Below are 25,688 nucleotides of genomic sequence, written 5' to 3'. Positions count from 1 at the left end.
AACAACTGAGTGGATTTAATGTAGAATCCTGTGTGCAAAACCCATAGGCTTGGAGAATAGGCATTTCATATGAATTATGACACTGCTTGTTTCTTTGGAGTCATGCTATTTCTGTGATGAATACACAGTGGCTTCTTAAAAAGAATTCTGACTAAACAACTTATAACTGAATTTTCTTTAGTAAGGCTGTTTTTCATCTATAGGGGATACCAAGTGAATGTGTTACAGGGCTTTTCATGACTCTTAGAGTGCTACATGAGAGTATATTCAAAATAAGAGTCAGGCAGGAGACTGGAGGGCTTGCATATGAATTAAAAAGAATCAACACAATGCATACAAGCTATATAATGAGCAAGGAAGCTAGAAATGGTAAATGTGTGTAGAAGGGAAAATGCAGCCTGAAGCGGGGTATAATTTTTGTCTTAGCTATACTTGTGTGATCCTTTGAGGTTAAGGAGACAGACTCTCCTCCCTCACTGCATTTGAAAATCCTCAGTAGAATTATAAACTTGCAAATTGTCTGGCCCTCAGTGCATACAGACCTTCTGTCTTTGAGGATTTGGATGCAAGGATAAAGGATTAAATGTGGGGTTGTTTTTTTCCTTGCTTTTAATAAATGACCGTATTAAAAAGCAAGCATGTGGTTTGGCATTTTCAGATTTAAGACTGGGATGCTTTCTCTACAGATGTCCTGGGTGTTGCCACAGGGAATTTTTCATGTGGTGACTACTCTCACTTGTCCTGTATCTCAGTTTGCGTTCCTCCTGTGGAACTATTTAGACCCTTTATACATACGTTTAGATTTTAGATAATTTACATTACGTACAATATACATACTATTTAGACCCTTTATACATACATTGCTCCACCACCCTGGTGTCAGAGGAAAGCAGGCAGTGTGATGATAGGACAGATGTCGTTCTTTGACTCTGTATTGCCTCTGTGGCTTGGGATTTGGGGGAGAACTTGATTGCAGCCTCTGCGGGCTGTTGTCCTTTGCAGCTGGTGCTGTGCAAGGGCGGAGGTTGTCCCTGGCTTGTGGAGGGTATCCATGGTGTTGTGCTCCCGGGGACTGAGTACGGGGGCTCTGAGCCATGGGGCTGCACACCAGGCCCTAGGCAGGGCAGCATTCATTTGTGAAGTGACCCTTGTGCCTCCAGCACCCTCAGCCTTGGGACCCTCAGCAGCAGGAGGGAATGGCATGCCAGGAATGCCGCTTCCTGAGGAGTGCTCCATGAGAGCTGGTTCTTCTCTTTTCCACAGAAGAAAGATCTTTCTGAGCAGGGCTGAGGTAGCTGGAGAAGGTAGAGGCAGAGAGATGGTGAGAAGGGCTATTTCTTCAAATCGTTTGTGCATATATACACAGACGCAGGCATGGTGTATTCTGTGGGTTTGCTGCATAGGATTTGTGTTTTCATGTCTTAGAAGGTGTATTCTGCTCGGTGCCTGCATTAACCTGTAACTTCCTACATGTCTGTTACTAAAATCTGCATTATAGGTCTTTGTTGGAGCGTTTAGTGCCAGCATGATTCTCTACAGCCCAGCGTGCTAGGTGTGCCTGAGAAGGCAAAGCATGTTTCAACGTTGGTGGTTTTGTTTTTTTTCCCAGTTTGCAGCCTCGAAAAGGCTGGGTCTCTAGAGCAACTTGGGAACACGATTAAAACATGGCTTGATCCCATTTGCACTCTGTAACCAAGCCATGTTTCAAGGAACTGGCATGTTGTCCTGAGGTTATGCAACACAGAGCATACTCAGCATCAATGACTCTCTAATCTATTCCATATGATGTTTAGGATTAGAGGGATACAATGGATGTTAATGATTGGATTTAAATTATTTCCAAAACTTTCTGAGGAAGCTTGCAAAGCAGTATCATGATTTTCAGCCAATAATTTCTTTATTTAAATGTCACTCATTAAGAATTCAGGAGGAATAGAACTTGAACAAGGTTTTTACTTTTTAAAAATTATTATTTAATTACTCATAGCTCTCACTTGCAGTCAGTTGCTTGATTTCCCTCTGGTTTGAAGAGCTTGTTAGATTTTGTGTGCTACTTTTTTAAGGCATGATGAGTTACGCAGCTATTTTAAGTTAAATGGAAACTGTGTTTTCTGAAATTGTTCTGATCTTCCTATTTAAAAATTAATGAATCCCAAAATAAATTATTGCCAAAAATTGAAGTATTAAAAATTCTGCTGTGCATAATTTATGAGCAGCTTAATGATTTACATGTTTAAGGAGAACACAAATTATTACCAGGGAAACCTCCCTCCAATATCCATTATTTAGGATGATCACTGGATATTCTGCATTATGTCACACTCACACCCCACCTGTGTAGAAAAGGACTTTTGAAAGCAGATGTCATTTAGATGAACGTGTCTCAGTGGCTGTTGGTCAGGTGGATAGGAGGTGCGTAGTTCTTGTAGACTGTTTTCTGTGGTACCAGCTCTGCTTTTGGAAGCTCCCATCTGTTGGCAGGCACTCGCTCTGCCCTCATTGGGGCAACTGTAAGCAGGAGTACAGGGCTGCACTCTAATCTGTATCTATTTTAGGGTTTTTTAAGTTCCCTCCCAAGATTGTTGCTGGGAAGAGTGAAGCTAGGCCAGAGTGTCTTGATTGATGCATAGACCCGTAAATGCTTGCTTCTCTACAACTAAGTAGGTGGCAAGTTGATGTGGGCTGAAACTTCTTAAACTGGGGCTCGAGGGCAGGCAAGGAGCAGTTAATTGGAGAAAGAGACCTATATTCTAGGTCATATAGGTGCTGCTGGAATTGCAAATAGGAGTCTGAAGACCATGATCTCCAGTGGAGTGCTCAGCACAAATTGTGCCATTTCTTAAAGGTGTGCCTGTATGTAACACAGCTTTATGCTCACAGACAGAATCATAAAGTCATTTAGGTTGGAAAAAACCTTTAAGATCATAGAGTCCGATAGCTAACCCAGCCCTGCAAGTCCACTACTAAACCATGTCACTAAGAGCCACATCTGCACGTTTTTTTAATACCTCCAGGGATGATGACTCCACTGCTTTCCTGGGAAGCTTGTTCCAATGCTTTACTACCCTTTCTGTGAAGAAATTTTTTCTAATATCCAATCTAAACCTCCTCTACCATAACTTGAGGCTGTTTCCTTTTGTCCTATTATGTGGGAAAAGACACTGACCCCCACCTTGCTACAGTCTCCTTTCAAGTAGTTGTACAGGGCAACGAGGTCCCCTCTGAGCCTCCTTTTTTCCAGGCTAAACAACCCCAGCTCCCTCAGCCTCAGTATCTTCATAAGAGTTGTGCTGCAGACCCTTCACAACCTTCATTGCCCATTCTTTTAAAAAAAACTTTGTGTGGCATAACAGAACACCCATATTTGGAATCTAAAGGAAAATCTGATAAGTCAGAAACCTGCTGTGCTTGCCTTAATGTCACTCCCAAGGAAGCAATTCTAGAAAGCCTGAGGTAGAAGACAAGCCTAAGTGCTGCTGTATTGTAAACAGTGGTTGCTGGCATTTTTGGGGTTTTTTTCCCCCTTTCTTATCAAAACTAGTAGGTCACGTGTGCTCCTTGCAAGTCACAGCCTTTTTTTTTATTATTGTTGTTGTTGTCTCAGCAACAAAAATACGGGGCGTGTGCAGTTTCCCATCAGCATTAGCAACCATAGTGAACTGAAGTACTGATGAGTAATACACATACAAATCATCCCATATTTTCCAAATGCGTGGTCAGGTGGTTGTAGCTTTGGAGGGAATGAATAATTTGAAGGGATTTGTATCTAACATGACTGGATGTATGTTTTACAGTACCTCAAAAATATTTCATTAAAGCAAATGAACAAACAAAATGAATTACAGAAAAAGGTACAGTCAGCCTTTTTCCCAAATGGGATTTTTTAAAAACCGAGTATAAAAAAAATCAAACTTAGGCCTGGTTAAAAGGTTTAAACTTGAATTGTATGTAATTTTAGAACAAAATTCATAATAAGCATTTATACCAAATTCTTAGTGTAGAACTTAGCTCTATTTGCTGTGATTGCAGTATCAGAATTAAAATAAAGCAGCCCCACCCCTGCCCCAGCCAGGCCCTGTCTTTTCATGAGGCCTTTGAGTTCCGTATTGGCCGGTGTGGTTTTATATGACTTTCTGGGATCTTGCTCCAACACACTGCAGGGAAGAGCTGGGAGGGACATAGTTTTTTCACATTAGATGTGAAGGATTGGCCTAACTTGTATGGGGCACACACATATTGGCAATACCTAAGCTTATATTATATTGTTTCTACTAAATATTTATTAGCATAATAAGTTCTAACTATAGTATATTAAAAGCAGTTAGTTTGCAAATATTTTTTTCATTTATAAATATATAAACATCAATGCTAAAGAAAATCAAGGATGTAATCTTGGTTTCAGATCAGAGGTTTACTGAGCAGTAAAAATTTGTTGCAAATAGGATTCTCCTGTCTTCATTGTTACCTCCTTTAATTTATTTTTTCTTTAAATAGTCAGAAGCAGAAGTATTTTTAATTATCAAGAAAATACTTCTTTCATTTATGGATTTATCAACCTCCAGATGGTTGAGGAGAGAGGAGAAAAATCAAAAATCTATAATGATGTAGAGTGCATGTGCTTCAGAGCATATTAAGCCAGTGTGGACAGTCTGAGAAAGTAACATAGAAGCAGGGGAAAAGAAGTATAGGACAAAAGCTAAAATTAGTTCAGCATTGCTTACTGCAAGGGACTGGTGAAAGATTATCTACAACTCTGAAAATGCTGTAAAATATTCTGCTTTTGTAGACTTGTTAGTAATTTTCAGCTTTACCACTGTATGTGGCAGAATTCTTGAAGTTTAATAGCTTTAAGTAACCACCTTTGCAATTCTCAGTTTGTTCTTTTGTGTCTGAATTCTCCCCCAGCATCCCTTCACCTCCTCTGGCAGCTGCCTGGATACCATCCCCTCCCTCCACTTGCTGCCTGCTCTACCCAGAGCCAGGGATGCCCTGCAAACACCTGCAAAGCCTGTGATGCTGCTGGGCTCTTTCTGCTCACTAATGGGGCTAAAAATAGTGACTGCTTGGGGGCGGATTTCAGCACAGCGGTGTTTGCAAGCTTGTTTTGGTCTGGCCTGTGAATATCTTCTGTAACTAATGGCTGCATCAATATTCTAGATCAAAACGCAAAAGGACTTTTAGCCAGTGATTCTAAATTGCTTGTTAGCTAATAATGGATAATAGGTTTTTACTGTTGATCCCTTTTCTGCAGCTGTAGTTTTCATCTTTCATTTGAGTAGATGTCAAATTATTCCTGTTTGTAGGTATGTGCATGTTCATGCATATAAAAGTTTTTTGGTCATAGAGATGGATTTATTGCGAGGGCCATTCTGGGCAGGTAGTGTGTTTTCAGCTTCTCTGTACAGATTTGCTAAGGTTTAGGGGGTTTGGGTTTGGGGTTTTTTTGGGGGGTAGTGGTTTGGGTTGGGTTTTTTTTATTTTTTTTTCCAGAAAATGTAGGGAAGTTTTTTAATATTGAATGAATATAGTAGCGTAATCCTTTTGTTTGTATAAATTATGCAAGAGGTATGTCACAAACCATAATGTCTCTACTGTAATTTTCTTTGTATTCCATTGCAAATATTCTTTTCTCATGCACCTGCCTTGAAACATCAGTTGTATAGTAAATTGGCTAGGCCTGAGGTGGTGTCCCATATGCAGAGGGCATATACACTCTGTCTGTAAGGTAAATGCCTTGCAATCTTGCATCACTTAAGTAGGGCTGCTCTTTCTGCTGCCTTAAGGAAATCTCAGCCATGGGCAGTGTAGAAAGTAGCGTCCCCGTTCTGTTGTGCTGATGTTTCCCATTTAGATGCAATCTGACAGCTACAAGCTTTAGGGAGTAAAATTTTAATTATAAATAAATACCTATATAATATTAAATACATACATAACCTCCATGCCCAAAATCAGGTAGTCCCAGCTGACTGTAACGATATTTTACTTTCTCCTGTTGCTATGGTAGGCAGGTCTCTGCCTTTTTGGAGTCACGAAGAATTTCCTCTCTTTGTAGTTTAGTGTTTAGTTCAGTCCATGTTGGTGTGTTGCCTCTGCTCTTCAGGAAGGAGCGTTTTAATGAATTGTGTTTGCCAATGTAATAAAATCCTCCTGTTGGGGAAACAGCCCAGCAGCCAGCTGCAGTGTTGTGTCAGAGAACAGGTCTGTGTTGCCATGTGGATGCAGTCCAGTGTTTTCTGCCCTCGAGTGTTGTGCAGACCCAGGACCACCTCCTGGCTGGCAAAGGCACAGAAGCAACTGCCAGCATGATGGGAAGAAAACACAAGGAAATACCGTAACTGGAGAGACTATCTAAAGGCATGCAGAAGGAATTTGCATTACCAGCAGAAGGAGAAAAATCTCATGTGAACACTTTGGGCTTCTAGTTTTCTAAAAGGATCTAGATGAAAGGTTGTGCAGTGCATTTTTAAGGCCTCCAGGCAATTACTTAGATATCAGAGTAAAGCTTATAATTGGGGTATGGGGAGGATGAAAGTACAGAGTTAGGAACAAATTCAATTTATAACATTAAATGATTGCATAATAATCCTTTTGCATTAAATTAAACAGTAATAAGTGTAATTGAGCCATGCTTTATCTGTATATCTGTGCTTTTAATTGTAATGTAATTTTTCCATTGCCATGTATTTACCAGTTCTCTTGCTAAGGATGAGTTTTGAATTAATAATTGTGTTTATATAGTTTTCAATAAGAAGATGCAAATTTATTGTCTGGTGCTTGTAACTTGCCGGAAGGCTCATTTTCCTTTGGGGAATATTTTACTTTGATTCCTAATCATATCAGGACCACTGCAAACAGCTAAGCACAAGGTGTCCTTGGAAAATCAGATTTTTTTAATAACTATTTTCCCCAAAAACCTAGGCAATGTGAAGAGATTTTTTTTTTTTTTAATGGCAGTGGTTTTCAGCACTAAAGCTTGATCTTGGTAAGTCCCTTAGAAAAATTTGTATTGGTATTTTTGAGAACATTTTTGGACCCTACTCTTAAACTCTGCTTCTCTTTGGGAAGTTGTGAGCTCTGTAACTCTTCATATGATGGCTGACTGAATACAGAGAATGAGAACTATCTCATGCGTAAAGTTGGTCCTGTCAAAACGTATGCATAGTGGAGAAAAATGACTTAAAGTTCAAGTTATTGTTGGCTCTCGTGTAAAACTGGGCAAGCCAGGTGTCTGCTTTGTTAATTTGGTTTCTGTGTGAGCACTCAGAATTGTTTTTTGATAAAAGTCATTGTTGATACTGGGCTGAACTGTTAAGTGAGATCTGGACACTTGTTTGTCAAAACTGATCTGCACTAAATGCACAACAGTCCTTTTTGTAGAAGTGAAATTGAACTTGTCAGGGGTAATGGGGCAATCACTTCCCTGCCCTGTATGCTCAAGCACAAGAGCTGGATCCTCTACAGCCCTCTGCTCCAGAAGTGGACCTCCCTGAATCTTTGCTGAGTATAAAGCATTTTGTAGAAAACTCTTCTGAAGAAGAACAGAAATTGTTTTTCCTCTAATTTCCTCAAACATTTTCATCCTTGATTTCTAAACATTGGAGTGTGTCAACATTAAAGACTTACTTAGCAAATGACAGTAGCAAGATGCTGTAGGAGGAAGCACCCTGTATACAAGAAATGCTGCCTTTATTAGCTATACTTAGTATGCTGGTTAGAAATTTTTCCATATACTTGCTGCTGTGTGCAGGTTTAATTATACATACACACCCCTACCCTCTAGTATGTGAGTTGAGAGCATTCTCAAAGTTGAACTTAGAAACCTTACTGTTTTGAGTGAGAGCTAAAGCTGGCAGCCCAGCTTTGAAATCTATGGGTGGGCTATGTTAAAGTCGGCTTATTTAAATGCTTATCTCAGGGGATGAAAATCAGTAGGGGTATTCGTTTTAGAGGGGTGGCAACTGGCTAGTGTGTTTTAACAACCTGGAACTTTGCAGTTAATATTTTTTAAATCTTGGTTTGATATAATCTTAAATGATTGCCTTGGACTTGGTTGGCATTTGGCTACAAGTGCCGGAAGAAAGATGACCTTGGCTTGTGTGAATTCAGGGGACTGTGAAGATTGAGGAAGCTTATTAAGAGATTCTCATTTTCGCTGTGATCTTCTCATTGTATGGACACTCCTGCTGTGTATAGGGACTCCCAAGAACATCCATTTTACTTTGTGTTAGTCATAGTGATTCCTCAGATGCTACACAACAGGGCATCATGTGTTCAGATTGAATGGAAAAAACCCACTTTAATATGTCACACTGCTCGATATACATTAGATAGGGAGATCTTGGGTGCATAGTGTTAGGTTGAATTACAGCAGGGAATTTTCAGCACTGTTGCTTTCTACTCATGCTTTCTGCTAATGACATTAAACACCATTTGGTCTTAGCTGGGTGCATCTGGATTAACGTCAATGCATTCTCTTGTTGTAGGAGCAGCTTACTGCCAGTTCATGGACATGTTGTTCCCAGGGTGCATTAGCTTGAAGAAAGTAAAGTTTCAAGCAAAGCTGGAGCATGAGTACATTCACAACTTCAAACTTCTGCAGGCATCATTTAAAAGAATGAATGTGGATAAGGTAGGCATTCCGTATTTGTATTTCAATCACTACATGTTTCAAAAGTTCTATAAATTGGATAAAATTAATAGGGGAAACAAACTTCAAAATACTTGAAAGTCCATTTTTTCAACATTTTCTGGAGTTACAAGTTATATGTGAAGACATCCTTGACCTTTCATCTTCTCAAAAGGATGTTTAGCCATGAAAAAGAAGTTGGGCATGCTCCATTTAGGTACAAATTGAAAACTGAGTCCGTATTTCTGCTGAGGAATTGTGCAACCTAACTCATTATATCTTAATATCAAAGACCCTTTTGCTGAAACACCATGTGTTGGAAATTCCTTTCATCAGCGAATCTTAATTTTTAGATACAGTAAAATTACCAGTGACCTGAATTTCCAACAAAGTAACTTAGAAATATGCTGTTCTTGTAAGTATTCCATGTTTCGTGTCCAAAGCAGAGTTTAAGGAATTCAAATTATTCAAAAGCTGGAATAATTTACCCAGTGATTTAATAGGTTGGGCAGCACATGTGATCTTGTTAAAAATGGAAGTCTCTGAGAAAATGGGTATGTTCAACCATAAGCCATACGGTATTTGGTTTATGCTTGAATGTGAGAGTTTGATAGACTCACCAGTATAAATTACTGTGTTGATGAAAACAGATAATGGAAGTTATGTTGTCATTCTTACAGTTCTACACTGATGCACTACCTGAATACCCTTCTAAGATTCTGCTCTGGCTTTTAGTGTTGCCTTATTCTGAAATTTAAACAGTCTTAATATAAAGTCCCTTAAGACTTTTATAAAGCACTGGAAAACCCTTGTTTCATGAAATGTTACGGATGCTTCTATTTACAGTGTGATTTGCTAGTGAAACATTGGGAAGTCTAATGTATTGAACATTGTCAATTTTTCTGTAGGGAGCAAACTTAACTATATCTTCTCAATGCGAAATTAAGATATAAATGGAACAACATGGAAAGACATGCAAAATGCTGTGTTAATTCTTGTAGATTTGTGAAATGCTGTACAGTTGGCTTAACCTTGAAGAAGAAATGAAAACTGCAAAGGGTTTAGGTAGTCTTTTCCAGCTGAAAATTGAATGCATTCAAGAGGCATTAATTAATATCCGTCTGACTCGGCTCTTTATTCAGCTCCATGAATTAAGCAAAGCAGGGCAGCTCTCCTGCAGTTGTAGTCCTTGTCTGCCCACAGCGTCTGGGAACCTTGAGTACTGTAATATTGGCCAAAGACACCTTTTGGAGGTTTCACGTCTGTGAAAAATTTGCAAGATATGGATATGGAGATATACTCATAGTCTTTCCATTGTTCTGCTAGAACTTTAGAGACATTTTAGTGAACTTCTGCATGTCCACAAACTGTTCTATGTATAGCTATGTGTGGAATGGAAAGAAATTACAAGGTTAAAACCTCAGGGTTAGTTCAGATGATGAACATGTGCTACCAAAGAGTAGGTTGGTTTCAACTTTACCATGTCTTGGAAAAGCTTCTGGGGTTTGTAGTTCAAACAGTAGGACAGAGAGCAGGAAACTCCTGACTGTACTTTTTGCAGAATTGTTCATTTTTAGTATGTCCAACTGTAGCATGTCCATTAAAACCAGAAATCCCTAGCTGGCTGAATATAGTGTTACTCCCAGAACAATGTCATTCATTATGGCTATCACTGCAATCAGAAGGGAGCGGAACAGCAGTTACAAAGGCTTACATACACCTACTGTATAACTACTTCAGAGCCTGGGTCTCTGTTTTATTTTGTTTTCATTTTTTACAAGCACTTGCAAGTTGACCATAATTCCATTTCTTTTAGGAATGAAACAATGGCAGAGGAATATTTGCTGATGTAATTAGTAGATTTTTTTCAAATTAGTGTGTATATGTAATGTTTATATTTTTAAATGGCAGTGACAGATTATTGGAACCTTTATTCTACCTTTCAGGTAATTCCCGTGGAAAAACTGGTCAAAGGGCGCTTCCAAGACAACTTAGATTTCATTCAGTGGTTTAAGAAGTTCTTTGATGCTAACTATGATGGGAAGGAGTACGATCCTGTGGAAGCTCGACAAGGCCAAGATGCTCTTCCCCCACCAGATCCTGGTGAACAGATCTTCAACCTGCCCAAAAAGTCTCACCATGCAAACTCTCCAACTGCAGGTATTTTACATTTTAAAGAATTCCATTCCTGTCTCTGAAGACAATTGTAAGCTGTAGTCTACTTTACATAAATACTAGTTAAAAATGTGTGGGTTAGGCCATCCTTTTTGCCTCACATTCTTTTTGGCTTACATCTTGACACGTCAGAAGGTTAACTTTTTGGGCACTCCAGTTTGGCCCAGCCTGACTGGAGTAAGGCCTCCTCCACTGAACACCTTGATGTAAATGATGTGGACTGTAGTAATGACAAAGGCATTTAACCATCTTGTTGCTGAATGTGGTATGTGTAAGTGTATTCAAGAACATTAAATGGAGTGTGTTTGTCTTTCACACCTCCACTTTTACAGTAAATTGCTAGCACAGGCTGATTTATTTTTTAATTTTTATGGAGAGTAAAATGTTTCCAAATCTTAAGGGCTGACCAGAAGGAAAAAAAGTTATTTATTTCTGGTTTTATGTGTGTTTATTGTTGGGTATGCTAGTCCTCTTAACTGAACAAAGTACAACTGTTGCTCCTTCTCAAAGATACCTCAGTCTTCTAACTTTCTGTGTTTTTACTGGGTTTTTCTAGGATAGAGATCACTCTCTTCATAGGAGATTGTATGGTGCTAAGTTTTGGATTGATAAGACTTGGATGTTTAATTATTGCTGATCAGTATTTACAGTTTCAAGGCCTTTTCAGTTTCTCACACTGCCTTGCTAGCAAGCAGGCAGGCGGTGCACAAGAAATTTGAAAGGGACAGAGCCAGGACAGCTGACCCCAACAGACCAAATGGATAATCCATTCCACATGGCATCATACTCAGCAAGAAAAACTGGAGGAAGAAGGAGAAAAGTGGGGAGGGATGTTTGGAGTTACACCGTTTTTCTTGCCAAGTCACCATTATGGGTGATGGAGTGTGGCATTCCTGGAGATGGCTTAGTTCCTGCCTGCCCATGGGACATAGTGAATGAATTGTTTGCATGGCTTTTGCTTTACCTGTTAAACTGTCTTTATCTCAACCCATGAATTTTCTCACTTTTGCCCTTCTGATTCTCTCCCCAGTCTCACTGCAGGGGACAGTGATAGAGCAGCTGTAGGGGCTCAGCTGCCTACTGGGCTTAAACCACAACAGTGCTTCTGGAACAGGCTAAAGGACTGAACCCGATCTGTGGTGTTTATGTAATATTGGTATGACTAAGGACTAAGCAGGTGCCATTTTTGTTAACTGAGTGAACTAAGTAAACAGGAGAGCAGCTAATATTAAAAAAAAAAAAAAAAAGTCACTGAACAAGTGTTACTGGGGTTGATGATCTATATGCACACAGGTTTGTGCGTGCAGAAACACACATGCACACACACTTAATTCCTTTATTGGTTTGTCCTGGATTTATACTAACCCATTCCTCAAATAAGGATTAATATTTAGTTGGTTTTAAATCTGTGACCTGCCTTCTCATGGGCTTGGATATGCACCAGTGGCAAAGGGAAGGGGCGGGTGTGAGGCACCCTCAGTTTTAGGCTGGCTTATGCTCTGGAGTCATACCCAGATTTCAGTGTTCTGCTCTGATCACTCCTGACGTCAAAGTGGGGCATTCTTGGCCAGCTGCCTTTATCTCATTAGTGCTTCCAGGAAATGGAGCACCTAATAGCAGGCCAGTGCTGCTCTGAACTTCTAAAGCTTGTTTACATCTTTGTTTTGCACCATCTTGTGCCTGAACCTCTGAATTTCAGGGCCTGGCACACTCTAATTTCCCATGTAATGTCTTGCACTACCTTTGAAAGCAAAACCCAAGTGCTAACGTCAAGATGTTGTCCAGTTGAGAAATTGGAAAAGACACTTTTATTCAACACAGACTTGTTAATTCTTTGTACAGATGGTCTGTTTTTACCAAAGTCACAAATATGTCATCCAAATTAAAGCTGTGGAGGTGACAATCCTACAGAAATTGAATAGCTGCTGGGGTGGAACCAACCAGCTGATATGGAAGATAATGCAGTGTTGTGTTGTTGGTTGTACTGAAGAGCATGTCCCGTGCCTTCCCAGCCTTTGTATGGAGTAGGACAACTGAGATAGTGTGATGAGTTTAGGTAAGATCCTATGGCTGTGAGAGTTAGCTTCTTCATGGAAAGATTCCTTCATTATTATTTTCCGTATTGTCCAGACGTGTGAGAGGGAGGACACTAGTTTAATTTCTGAGCTGAGGAGGGGGGGTATAGACATTACATAATGCTGAGTGAAATGCGAGTTCCAGCTTTTCTTGCTGCTTGTGTTTCGGAACAGGACTAATTCATTTAAGTGTCAGTCATTCATAGGTTTCCTGATTTCTGGGCGAGCGCATTTTCATTTCACTGATGTATTGTGCTTTTGTGCCTCACCTCACTGCATCGGGTGACCTGGTTGTTTGACAGGATGAGAGCCCTTACTGGGTGCCTGTTGACAGAGAACACACTGGGAGGAGTTCTGTATGCGTCTGCCAACTTGTGTGTGCCTCATGTCAGGCCATTTCAGAGTAAATTGGAATGATGTGGGAGCAAGTTCTGTGTAGTTGGAAAATCATGAAAAATGTGCTTCTGTACCTCTGTCTTGCGCTCATGCACAAGGAGTATTCTTTACAGTTCTTATAAGAGCCATAATATGCAGCCCAGGACACAGTTGGCTTTCTGGGCTGCAAGCACACATTATTGGGTCATGTTGAGCTTCTCATCGTCCCACACCCCCAAGTCCTTCTCCTCAGCACTGCTCTTGATCCCTTCCCTAACCAGCCTGTATTTTTGCTTGGGATTGCTCCAGCCCAGGTGTAGGACATTACACTCGGCCTTGTTGAATTTCATAAGGTTCACATGGGCCCACTTCTCGAGCCTGTCAGGGTCCTTCTGGGTGGCATCCCTTTCCTCCAGTGTGTTGACCACAGCACACAGCTTGGTGTCATTTTTAATTTGTGTGATTTACTCTATATTAACACAGAAGCTTTGAAGTCTTAGTACTGCCTTGTTTCAGTTCATTAGCAAAACAAAATGAAGCGATAGTGAGAGAAAATAACCCAGAAGATCTTTCAGCGTAATCCCAAAGTTTTTAAACAGTGTGTAGTAGACATGCCTAAATGTAGGCATCTGTTGTTTGGTGTCAAGAGCGAGTAGATATGTGGGTACTAATTCATAATGTATTTTGGGGTTTGGCAGACTTTAAAATATTGTAAATTGATCAAATGTATACATTTCTAAAGGAATAATTATTTAGCTACAAGTAATATTTTATATGCATTTCAGATGATTCCTGTTGTTTCACATAATAACTCTTCCAGTGCCCTTTGACCGAGTTTTCAGTTTGAGTGAAGAGATGCTGATCTTGTTAACTCTTTATAACTGCTTTATGACACTCTGTTCTAACACTGTATTTTCAGAGGTAGACTAAGATATGTCTTTCAGTTAGTAAGTGGTCAAATCCCTAAAGACTGCTCTGAAAACTTACTCAAAAAGGTACTGGCATGAGTTAAAATTATTTTTGGTATTTAGTAGGCACTAAGGCTTGACAGGACCCCATGGTATCAGGTAGTTGCTTTCTGTACCTGTACATGGATATTTACCTGTATCTCTACAAATGCAGAGTGTGGTCTTTATTTAATTCGAAAAAAAAATGCTTTTAAAACAAGGCAAAACTCAAGAAATCTGAAAATGCACTGGGGTTTGTGTTAATCAGGAGTAGGCCAGCAGCCGTAGCCCTTCCTCTTCCAAAGGTGATCCTACTGGGGAGTTAGCGCAGGTCGAGGATAATGCAGCTCGGAAATGGAAGCATAAATAGGTCCCTACAACTAATCTGCTGTGCCACCCTCGCGTTGCCTTGTCCCTTCCATCAGACAGAGCCGATTTGTGGCCGAGCTGACGGTGGTACCGTGGGTGGGTGGGTTTGGTAATGTGTAGAAGTCTGCTTCTAGAAAAAATAAGAGCAGCAAGGATTCACCAGGTAAATGCAGCTCCCTGCTGGGGGAATTAGGGTGTTTTCCTCCTTCAAGGAGCAGAGCCAGCAGCACAGAGCTCTGCTGTAGGCTCTCTGCCAGCAGCACCACAGCTGCTTTGAGATATAATGCCATCTGCCAGCCCTGAGCCGACTTTCGATCTCCAGCAGCCTCCGCTCTTCTCTAATGCAGTGGTAAACAGCCTACAGATGTACAGTCAAAATTATGGTACAGGATTAAAATATTAGGGCACTGTTGTTTGTGCCAGTTCTAATGCTCCCTGCGGGAAATAGCGGAAAAAGCCTCATCTGGTCAAAATTGAAAATACTGATCAGGTTATCAGGATTTTAGCTTAGTGTCTTATGTAAGTATTCCTGTATGTCAGAGCAGATCTCCATGGAGCACTCTTTTGTGTGTGGGTATGGGGTGTCAAAAATACACGTGTAGAAGACAGCTTAATAAAATTAATTATTTACATGTAAGCTAAAAATGTGAGAGGTTCTTAGATCTAAAAGCTGTTAGATTTTTTTAGTTTGAAATATTCAGTGAGAGCAGGATGACTAAAGCAGAGCTGGAAAATACTGGAGGATCACATGAGGGCTAAAAATACTCACACTGTGACAGGGAAAATAACCAGGGCAGAATGAACTGTTTGTGCATGAATGCTTTATATATAATGTGCCATTGAAGACCCAATTGCACAAGAAAATAATGATTTTCTTTAGGGAAACAGTATATCCTGCTGTGGCAGATATGCTGGAAATTAATTCTGAGGGATAAAAATACTCAACAAAACCAGTCTTTATTTTAGTAGCTGGTGATACAATTAGGACTCCTGGGAGACTAGAGAACTCCTTCTAATGCTCTTTTTTTTTTTTTTTTTTTTTTTTTTTTTTTTTTTTTTTTTTTTTATTTATTTATTTTATTTTACTTTCCACCAAGACTTTCTGCCTTTTCCCCAGGTGTCAGGCCGTTGGTGTTGGTGATGGTAAGCTCTACCCACAGTGGTGGGGTGCTCCAGGACAGCGTGGCTGAGCTGCAGGGCGACAAACTGAAAACCTTCTCATACCTAGTTCATACAGGCCAAGGAATTGTACTAACTGATGGGAACAGCGTGTGCTGTGACAGTGATGGTCTGGGAGGTAGAGGAAAGTGTCTCAGCTGTAATACAGACACACCTCCCCTGCCAGCATGAGGAGAATTTAATTTTTAAACCCACTGAGCTCGAGAATTTAGACCACAAGGCAATGCTGCTTGCAGTACTGGAGCTAGGGCCTTTTTTCTAAAAAGATGATTGTGTTTGGAAAAGCAGTGGTGAAAAGGCTCTTAATTTTCAGTGTACTGTGGGTATGGTTTGAGTGCTTATGTTGCTCAAATTTTTGCATGATCTTTCATTTTTCAATATGCATTTCTTTGCAGATTTTACTTCAGATTTTCATTTTGAGACTGCTTTTTCCTTGTAGCTAAGCAGACAGTGGGATTTTAGAACATGCAGGTTTTTAAGAGCATTTCAAATTTTAAATTGTTATTACTCCTTTTAGGCTATGTGGAATGGTTTCATCCACTGCAGATGAATGCTTGCATGCTTGAAGATGTTTCTAGAGAAAATAGGGGTTCCAACTGAGAACAATTAGTAGTTGCCTTTAAAATGTTGGTTATTTTAAACCGAGAGTAAAGTCTTCATTTATGATGGGGAAGACCCTTTGGTTAGTTCCCATCTATCAAATCTTATATTAAAGACAAACCAAGGGAGTCATGCCATCAGCAAAACTTTCTCATCCGACAAGTAGACTCCCTTGTATGTTCTTCCTTGGATAGTTCTGTTGAAATTGTAAAAGTTTCAAGTAATCGTACACATTTCTCTTTGCCAGCTGTCTGCCAGTGAGGATCAATGTAGAGGCTTTAGTGTAGTCAGTGGCAGTGGAGATTTGGAGAGCTGAGGGGACAGAAGGGTCCTGCCACCCAAGGGAAGGTAGTACCACAAAATAATTAGGCAGCTGCACCACAGAGTGTTGGGATTCTGAAAATCAAGTCAGATTTTATCTGAGATCGTTTAATTCCTATTAAGCATCATTTGTCATCCCTTATGCCAGTAAGCATCCCTAAATTGAGCAGTTTCTTGCATCCTGGTGTAGCTGCAATAATAAACGTGTGTGAATATTAATTCATCTGCTGTCCTCACTCATTTGGTTTAAGCGGGTGGAGAGTTTTTCTTTTGCTTGTGAAGAAATTACTAGCTCTGTGGCCTCTTGTTGGGTTTGATTTTTCTCCTATGGCATGAGTCAGGAATATTCACTTTATGAAATCCTTTAATTTGACTAAAATAGTCTGCAAGTGACTCCTAAATTCCACTGGAGCAGTACTCGTGTGGTCTCAGCCAAGTCTTGTGCTTGCTCAGGGCTTCCATTGCTTTCCACACTGTCCGCATACACATCTACACTGTATTCATGTTTTCTTCAAAATTTTACATAAATATTTTACAGCGTATTAATTACTCACATAGCTTCAAGGAGGATTTGTGAGTAAACGTTCAAGTAGGTTTCTTGACTGCAAGACTGCACTTGTGATGCAGAGAGACCTGGAATATGCAGCCTAACTTTGTTGTACCCAAACCCTGCACAGTGCTAGCATCCACTGTTTTAAATTGCAGAAGTTTACATCTGTTTGTAAAACAGGTCTTTAGCAGAAAGAATAGTGAAGCTAAAACTGCAGGGGATACATACTAGTAATTGTTTCTGGAGTACCACAGGTAGAAATCTGTAATGCATTTCAAAGCTGGTTCATTTTAATTTAAATTTGAGTACAAGAACAAAATAATTTGTCTTTCAGCTGTGAATTTACTTTTCTCATCTCTGCTAGTGTTATATGGGCAGATACAACTAAGTTATCCAGGTGCTAATTGAAGCAACTGCGATACTGTTTAGAAAAAAATTGTAGTTTGAACTCTGCTCTGACCTAAAATCAGAGCCTGCTGTCACAGAAGTTCTCACAGAACAGTGAAGGTGGGAAGACACCTCTGAGATCGTCCAGTCAAACCCCTCTGCTGAAAGCAGAGTCACCTAGAGCTGGTTGCCCAGGACCATATCCAGATGCATTTTGAGTATCTCCAGGGTTGGAAACCCCCTGGTCTCTCTGCGTAGCTTGTGCCAGTATTTGATAGCCCTCAGAGTGAAGAAGTTTCTTCTTATGTTTAAGTGGAATTTCTTGTATTTCGTTTTGAGCCCATTGCCTCCTGTCCTTTGGGGACCAACTGAATGGAACAATGAAGTGTTTCCATCTTCTTTGCGCTCTCTCTCCAGGCGTAGATAGGATCCCCCTGAAGCTTCTCTTCTCCAGGCTGAACAGTCCTAGCTCTCTGACTTTCCTCATATGTGAGGTGCTCCAGTCCCTTAGTCATCTTTGTGGGCCTTTGTTGGACTGTCTCTGGTTCATCCATGTCTGTCCTGTACTGGGGAGACCTCAACTGAACCCAGCACTCCTGATGTGCATCAGCAGTGCTGAGTGAAGAGGGAGAATTAGCCTGCTGGCATTGCTCTTCCCAATGCAGCCCAGGAGGCTGTTGGCCTTCCTTGCTGCAAGGGTACCTTGCTGGTTTATGCTCAATTTAGTGCCCACCAGGATGCCCAAATCCTTTTCTGCCCAAGTTGCTTTCCAGTCTGTTGGCTGCCAGGATGTTCTGGGTCAAGGGGTGATTCCTCTCCAAGGCAGGGCTTGGCATTTCTTCTTGAACATCAGCAGTAAGCTTGAAAAGGAATTGGTAGTGGGAAACATTTATGGTGCTGATTACAATGCAGTTCTTTCACTGGTCAGTGAAAAGAGCTGGTTATTGGATGTTTTTTAAATAAAATATCTGTATAAAAATTTGTGCTTCCTCAGAATATTTAAGTGGGTTATATATAAATATTGTCATAGAAGATATGATGTTGGAAAGAATTTAAACTGCTTGGATTGTATAGTCCCTCTGAGCAATGCATTAGAAACTATTCCATGATTGCACTAATTGACTGCAAAACCATTGCTCAACAGCAAGTCATTAAGAAAGATCTACCAAGATCTTTCATCTCTTGTTTAGATTTCTGGCTGTGGCAAGTACTTAGCACTACTCTACCAGCCAGCATCCTTTAATTCTTATATGAAATTAAGCTTTAACTAGAATGGGAGGCTTACCTCTGAGCTGATTCTAAAACTGATGTTTCAGAATAAATGTGCAGTAAAGCTTTTTTTTCCCTCCAGGAAATTTTAAATTAGAAATCCGTAAGCATTCTCTATTGCAATTAAGTTCTGTCCAGCTGTCGCTGATACCGTCAAGTATCTACTTAGCCGGTCTTTATCTGTGTGACTGAAATTGGAATATCGTGTTCATTTAAGATCCTGAGCAGCAGAGCAAAAGTGGATTTCTTTTGACTTGTCTGGACGTCATAAAGCTCAGTAACACTTTGCTGTAGAAATTCAAAAGGCTTTGTTGTTTTCAAAGGAGGGCAGAGTACAAGGCAGTGTATTGGTGCTATCCAGCCCTCGCTGTCCGCAGGCAGTGGGAATGTGGGTTTGCTCTGCACGCTCTGGGAGGGCCCCTCAGCTGCAAATTAGAGAGAATACCTGGGGATTAAAAGTTTGTGCCTGCTTTGTCCTCAGCTGTCTCTGATGGTTAAGAAGAGGTGTGCACTTGATGATTTGGCTTTCTGTGATCAGTACTACGGTCTGCAAAGAACTATCTCGCTTGACAGGGCCATTGAGCATGAAAGGGAGCAATATACCGGTCCTGCACAACACGTGTTGCTTAGGTCTTGCACCATGACTCCCCGGGAGAAATGGTGAAAAGCTGACAGGCCAAGGGATGCTGCCCTAGAAGAGCTGAACAGCTTTTCCAGTGCTTGTGTGCACTGGAGAACAAGAGTAGTTGGTAGAGGGGGGAGCTGCATTTACCAGCCAAGGTTTCACATCTGAAGGGCCATAGCTTGTTTTAAGCATTTACTTTTCAGTTGATACCCTGAACTGTGTAGAACACAGTAAGAAATAAATAATCGATTCTTTGGTTTAGTATACATAAACTTTATTTTAAGTGTTGTACAGGTGAGTGTTGCAGTTGTGTGTGATACAAATATTCATGAAATAACTTGCGACCCAACTAGAATGCTAGAGTCAAAGTGATTTTATTTCACATGTGTGTTTTTCATTCATATTTGACATTAGTTTTCTTCTGTTTATCTGCTAATCCAAATGAAAATTATTTTTCTGGCTCTGAGAACATCTTAGCAATCCTGCTCTGAAGGAGCTGACTTTTAGTTAGTCAAAATTTGGGCTGAACCTAGAAAACATTGAAGGCAGGGTGCTAAAGTTTAGGCAATTTCGTAAAGAAAGAAATAGCACCAAAACATCTTGGCATTTTTAATGTTTTTCCACAGATGATTTATTCCTTGCTGATCTAAGTACAATGTGAAAACGTTTTATTTCTGACATATATACAACACTGAATTTTCCCAAGTTTATTGAGTCTGTGTGCTGTAGCTGAAATCTGCTAGAGAAGAGTTTGTGTATACAATTAGACATGGAAGCTGTTGGAGTCACCAATTTCTAAAAGAAACAAAACAAAACCCAAGAACAACAAACAAACAAAACCCACAAAAAAATCCCACCAACATACTTTTCTTTTTCTTTTCTTATCTGCCTTATATAAAAGAGGATAGAAAAGGAGGATGGCCATCTCGCACAGAAGTGTTTACATGTTAACTGAATTATCAAGTTGTTTGTGTTCCGTTGGCATTACATGACCCAGTTAATACAGAGTTATCCTTTGGGGTGGGAGGAGATGCCTGTTACAGAGAGAAGCCTGTGACTAAATCAGGAAAGCTTAAGCAAGCTTGATTAAATAACCCATTGCTGCTCTCCTTTCGCATTGCTTTTCAGCTCCTCCCGTGAACTGCTGTCACAGTTCTCAGGTCAGTGAGACTGTGACCTCCACGGTCTGGTCATATGGACAGCACCACAAGATGTGTCTGTCCCTCTCCCTGCCTCCTTGCAATTTCTTCCTAGTAATGCCTTTTTGTGCTAAATTTGTTTTATAATTAATTTCTTTATTAAAGCATTGTCTGACACTGGTGATACATCATGGAAATGACAACTTAGAACAATTTGTAGTGTACTATAAATCAAGTAATTATATGGGAGGAGCAGCTGGCTAGGGAGGTGTGTGGTAGAAGGTGGCTGCAAATTTCTCTGGAATTGGTGAACTGCAACAAACTCAGAGTTCAGCTGTGCTTGCTGGATTAGGGCTGTCTCTTGTGTGGCCCAGGCTTAAGAGTCAACATCATTTGATGGTGGAGGATGGGTTGGAGCCTGTCAGCACATCTGGACAACTGTACTTTGCTATTTGTAGGAAACAGTGATAAACATGGGTGCTGCTGAGCAGGACTTCTGATTCACATCTGCTTCATAAATCAAATCAAATAGGTCTGAGGGAGGCTGGGTTTGTGTTCTGTCTTCTTAACCAAACCAGTTTCTGTACCAGATGTCTGTCCGCTACATCTCAAATTTATTCCTGGTTGGAGGGAATAAGGAAAAGGCTGAGTCAGAGTACAGTGCTTATGGGAGCTGATGCGAGGGGGACAGCTGTGAGCCAGGCACTCACGTACTGGGCTGAGGGACCAAATCAAACAGCCAGCGTCGAGGAGGCGAAAGATGGAGAGGCAGAGAAAGGCGTGAGGAGCTGGCTGTGAGGTTCCTGTGAAGGCACTGCAAAGCCTTGCACACAACTGTTCCTCTGCTTGGGCATTTGTGTCCCACAGTCATTGGGAAAAAGAGTATCTGTATGCACTTGTTAATTGCCATTTTTGCTGGTAAAGATGTTGCTCCGTATTCTTGGAGATTTGCAGTGCAAGTAATTAAAAAGAAATAGGAAAACCTAAGCAGATCAAAACTCATCTTTTGGTCACTGTGGCCAACGGTGAGTTTGCCAATGGGTTTAATTCTTTGTGCTCTGTCTGAATCTCAATGCCCCTCTCTCAGAGATGGTTTACATTTGAGAATGAAGAAAGCACAGAGGCAGTTTAGCTGAGTTTGTTTCAGGTCTGTCTTTCTCCACAGAATGTGAGGGATAGCTGCATACACTAAGTAACTGGGCTGGGAGAATGGTCTCTTAATGGCACATTATTTTGAAGCTGAAAGCTGCTCAGAGCTAAGGGAACTCTATATTCTTGGTTTGATGTTTGTTTATTTTGGTTTTAGAGTTTGTTCACTCTCAGTAGCAAACTCAGACTGCTAGGAAATGTGGGTTTTCCTTTCCCAAGGTATAGCAGCACCAGAACTTCCTCCACTGTCACCTTGAAGTAAGAGAGAGAATGGCTGGCTGTAAAATGAATTCTTTTCTTGAAGTACCAGGTTAATAGGAATGCATTTATCATAGAGATCAATCTTGATTGATTGATTTATTGATTTATTGTGGTTTGCAGGTGCTGCTAAGTCCAGTCCAGCTTCTAAACCAGGATCAACACCTTCTCGCCCATCTTCAGCAAAAAAAGCTGCACCCAGCAGCTCAGCATCCAAATCAGATAAAGATTTGGAAACTCAAGTCATACAGCTCAGCGAACAGGTAAATTTGCTCTAGGCACAAAATTAGATGCATTCATTGTCACAGGCAGGCATGAAATCTAATACTGTCCTCTGTTGAATGATGCTCTCCAGAATTATGAAGGGACAAAAGTGGAAATAGCTCAGCTGGAAAGAGAAAAAAAAGATTTATTGTTAAAAATAAGATCTGGGAGAGATAAATGGTGTTTGCCAGTATTTTTAAAAGAATATCTTAGGAGTGACAGGTAAGTCTTGCTGAAGTACAATAATTTTATTATGTGTTGAAATATATCTTTTATTTCACTTGGATGGGAAAAATACCAATAGCGTCTTTGCTCTTGTGTATTGCAAATGAAATAAATCATTTAATGTGTCGCTGTGGAGAAGACAAGCCCGTTTGTAATACCAAGATGTTAAGAGATTTGCAGGTGAATTGAGACTAGTTCATTGCACTCTGCATTCTGAAAGGAAGGCATTAAGAAGGTAATATGCCATTTTCATTTAAAAATGTGACCTCCTTTTGTGAGAATACTTAGGTATATTATAAATAATATTCTGCAATCTAGTTAATAAAGCTTCAGAATTTCTTTATTGTTAGGAATGTAAGGGCTTCATTTTTGTTTATGCTCTGGAGCATTACACCTCTCTCATTACTAGACATGCAAGAGTGTCTGCACTGAACATGAATAAATACCTGCATCTGGCTCAAGACTGTGCTGTCAGAATGGTGTAAATGCCGCTAGTATAAATGGGGCCTGATCCCTGTATTTGTCCTGGATGAGGGAAAATGGAAAAGAAAAAAACTGTTTTAGAGTTTGAGCTGCCTGCAGCTGCATTCAGGAAATGGTTGTTATTCTGGATCATGTATAATTTCCCACAATTAAGGCCATTTCAGTTTCAGATTTTCACTGACCAGCAAAGATTTCAGTTTGTTGGGGCACTGTTTGCAAGTTCTTGGTTAACGTTATGCACTTAAAGATGGTGGATGGATAGCCACATCCCAAACACGGCATACTGCAGATTCTGGGTATCATTCCAAGCAGCAGGAAGCACAACAGTGTCCACCAGCCTTCCCAATGGGCTCTAGATAGTTGCTGTAACAGAAAAGTTTTTAAATGTTGCACGAGAAATGGATGTTTATATTTTTCATGGAATCCCTTTTTCTTTAATCACTGTCGAGTGGAGTTCAAACGTCAGCTTAATGCAACTTAAACCGTGACATCTGTTCTCAGAAGTCAGAATGTGTTTGCTTCAGGAGGAAGAGTTGGTTGGCATCTGAGCCAACCATAAAAATATTTGATCTTTACTGAAATAGGCATTCACTATCACATCCACTGCTAACAGATTCCTAGCATGTTCCATGTGTGAAAACCGTAAGCTTTATGTACAAATAACCCTGAAGGAAAAGTGATCATTTCCCCCATCACGAAAGAGGAGAAGAAATTCTGAGGATTTGAAAAGTTGATGCTTTAATAGCTAGTTTTTAAGAGACGTCATCTAGCTGGAGTAGTCTGGAAGGCTTTTTTTTAATGCTGACAACATTCAGTATCTCATTTCCCACTAATGGATACTTGTGCACCCTTGGCATATAACATGAGCCAAAAAAGTTATGCTGCAAAGCAACTCTGAGCCAAGTTTTCCCGACCCCCCATCTGAACATGCTGGAAGAGCCAAATTGCCTGGTTTTTACCACTCTCCAGCAGTTGTGGAGATGAGGGCAGCAGCCGCTTTTACCCAATTTCTGTCTTTATTAGGAGTAAGAAGGGTTGAATTGTGTCTTGGGTATCAGATTCCTATGTTGCTATAAGAGTCTTTTTTCAGACCTTTCATGGATAGCAGCTAAGGGAGATTGAAGTATCTGAACTTCCATGCGATTTGTAGCGGAAAATTTTAATTAGTGGGGATGTCTGTACACTGTGTTTTACCATAGCATAGCTTAATGAGCTATTTGCAATAATTGTAAGCTGTCCCTAACATTTACTAGTTTAATGGCTCCCAACAGTCTTAAAGTTTCTCTTAAAATTATCTTTGATCTGTGCTAGTAAATTAAACACTTCCAAGGAATGTCACTTTGCACTGGAACTTGATTACCCATAGCATTAAAATACTGAACTGGTCCCTGCTGTGTCTTTGGTCTTTGCCAACTAGCACTCTCCCAATGAGTGTCTCCATGCTCCTGAGGAGACAACACAAACCAGGGGCCATTACATACAGAGAAGGGACCTTTACATATGGAGAATGGTCCCAGGAACCATTACCTGTATGTGGGTAGACACGAAGTTTCTGAAAACAGCACCATCTTGGCTGTGTGCCTACAGTTGTGCTTCGTCTCCAGCGTGGTTCTGCAGCCCTGTGAGTATTCATGTTATTAGTAAGTGCCATCAGAGAAAAGACCAGTTAGTGAGAACTGCTGCCTTTGCACCCATTAACTGGGTTGCAGAGGGGTCCTTTTGGTCCAGAAGCAGAGCGTGGGAATTGATGTGTGCTGTTCCTACAGTATCAGCCTTTTGGCATGTTCATGGAAGGAAAAAGTAGGATGTGATGTGCTAAATATCTGAAGAAATATGAATTCATATGAATTCATATGGCACAGGCAGGTATCTGATATGTAACTGAAGAAAAGCATATCTGGTTTGGTTATAACAGTGTTTATACTGTAGCTAATTAACACTGTGTATGTATGCATAGTTTAATGGTTTTGTTTCTTTAAACAGAGCAAATGTGATAGAATGAAAAATGGGGAAAATGTCTTCATAGTAAATAGGTCAGAAAAGGGAGATGGTCTTAGCTATTAGCTGCCAATTTTTCAGCTGAAGTTCATTGTTTTCCCAAGCTCTAGCAAGCACAGAGCAAGAGATCTGGAAGCAGTTACGTTCTTGTTCTATCTGGGTGCAGGCATTGCTCTCAAACAGTATGCTGTGGCAATCCAGAAGGCACATCCTAAGTGTGAGGTCTTCATCTATAGACTGGAATATTGTAAACTCCTGTTCCATTTTGCTATTCCTACTTTTGTGAAAAAATAATTAATTTAAGGTTGCCTGATCATTATATCCATCATGGATTCAAACTGTCAAGAGAAGATTTGGGTGTGACACTCAGGCAGCTGGTCAGAAATGGATTAGTACATAAATGAGATGCTCTGAGATCCTGCTCTGGTAACAGGTCAGTTCTGCTGCTTGATGCCTTTGAGAGTGCAAACAAAGGTCAGAAAAAGGCATCACTAGCTCAGCAGTTATGGAAAAAAAACCCAATAGGATTTAGTAGGCTGTCAAAGCATTGTTTGAACTCTGCTGGTATTTTTACTAGTGAAGGAAATAAATTAGCTTGCAGTGGAACTGGCAGCACAGAGCTTTCTATTAAATTGCATCAGTTCACTGAAATGTAGTCTGATACGATTTATTTA

General features: G+C 40.3%; 1 protein-coding gene across 3 annotated transcripts in view; it reads left to right on the top strand.

The window, feature by feature from the left end:
• Positions 1 to 25,688, top strand: part of MAPRE2 (microtubule associated protein RP/EB family member 2) — a 100,637-nt gene that overhangs the window by 66,507 nt on the left and 8,442 nt on the right. For all 3 annotated transcript variants that reach the window (XM_064654018.1, XM_064654017.1, XM_064654024.1), the window contains 3 exons: positions 8,484 to 8,629; positions 10,573 to 10,786; positions 22,168 to 22,307. In XM_064654018.1, coding sequence (XP_064510088.1) covers positions 8,484 to 8,629; positions 10,573 to 10,786; positions 22,168 to 22,307 — 500 coding nt within the window. The remainder of the gene's footprint in view (positions 1 to 8,483; positions 8,630 to 10,572; positions 10,787 to 22,167; positions 22,308 to 25,688) is intronic.

Source organism: Pseudopipra pipra, chromosome 1 (assembly GCF_036250125.1).
Source record: "Pseudopipra pipra isolate bDixPip1 chromosome 1, bDixPip1.hap1, whole genome shotgun sequence".
NCBI lineage: Eukaryota > Metazoa > Chordata > Aves > Passeriformes > Pipridae > Pseudopipra > Pseudopipra pipra.
This window is presented reverse-complemented; position numbering and strand designations above follow the sequence as displayed.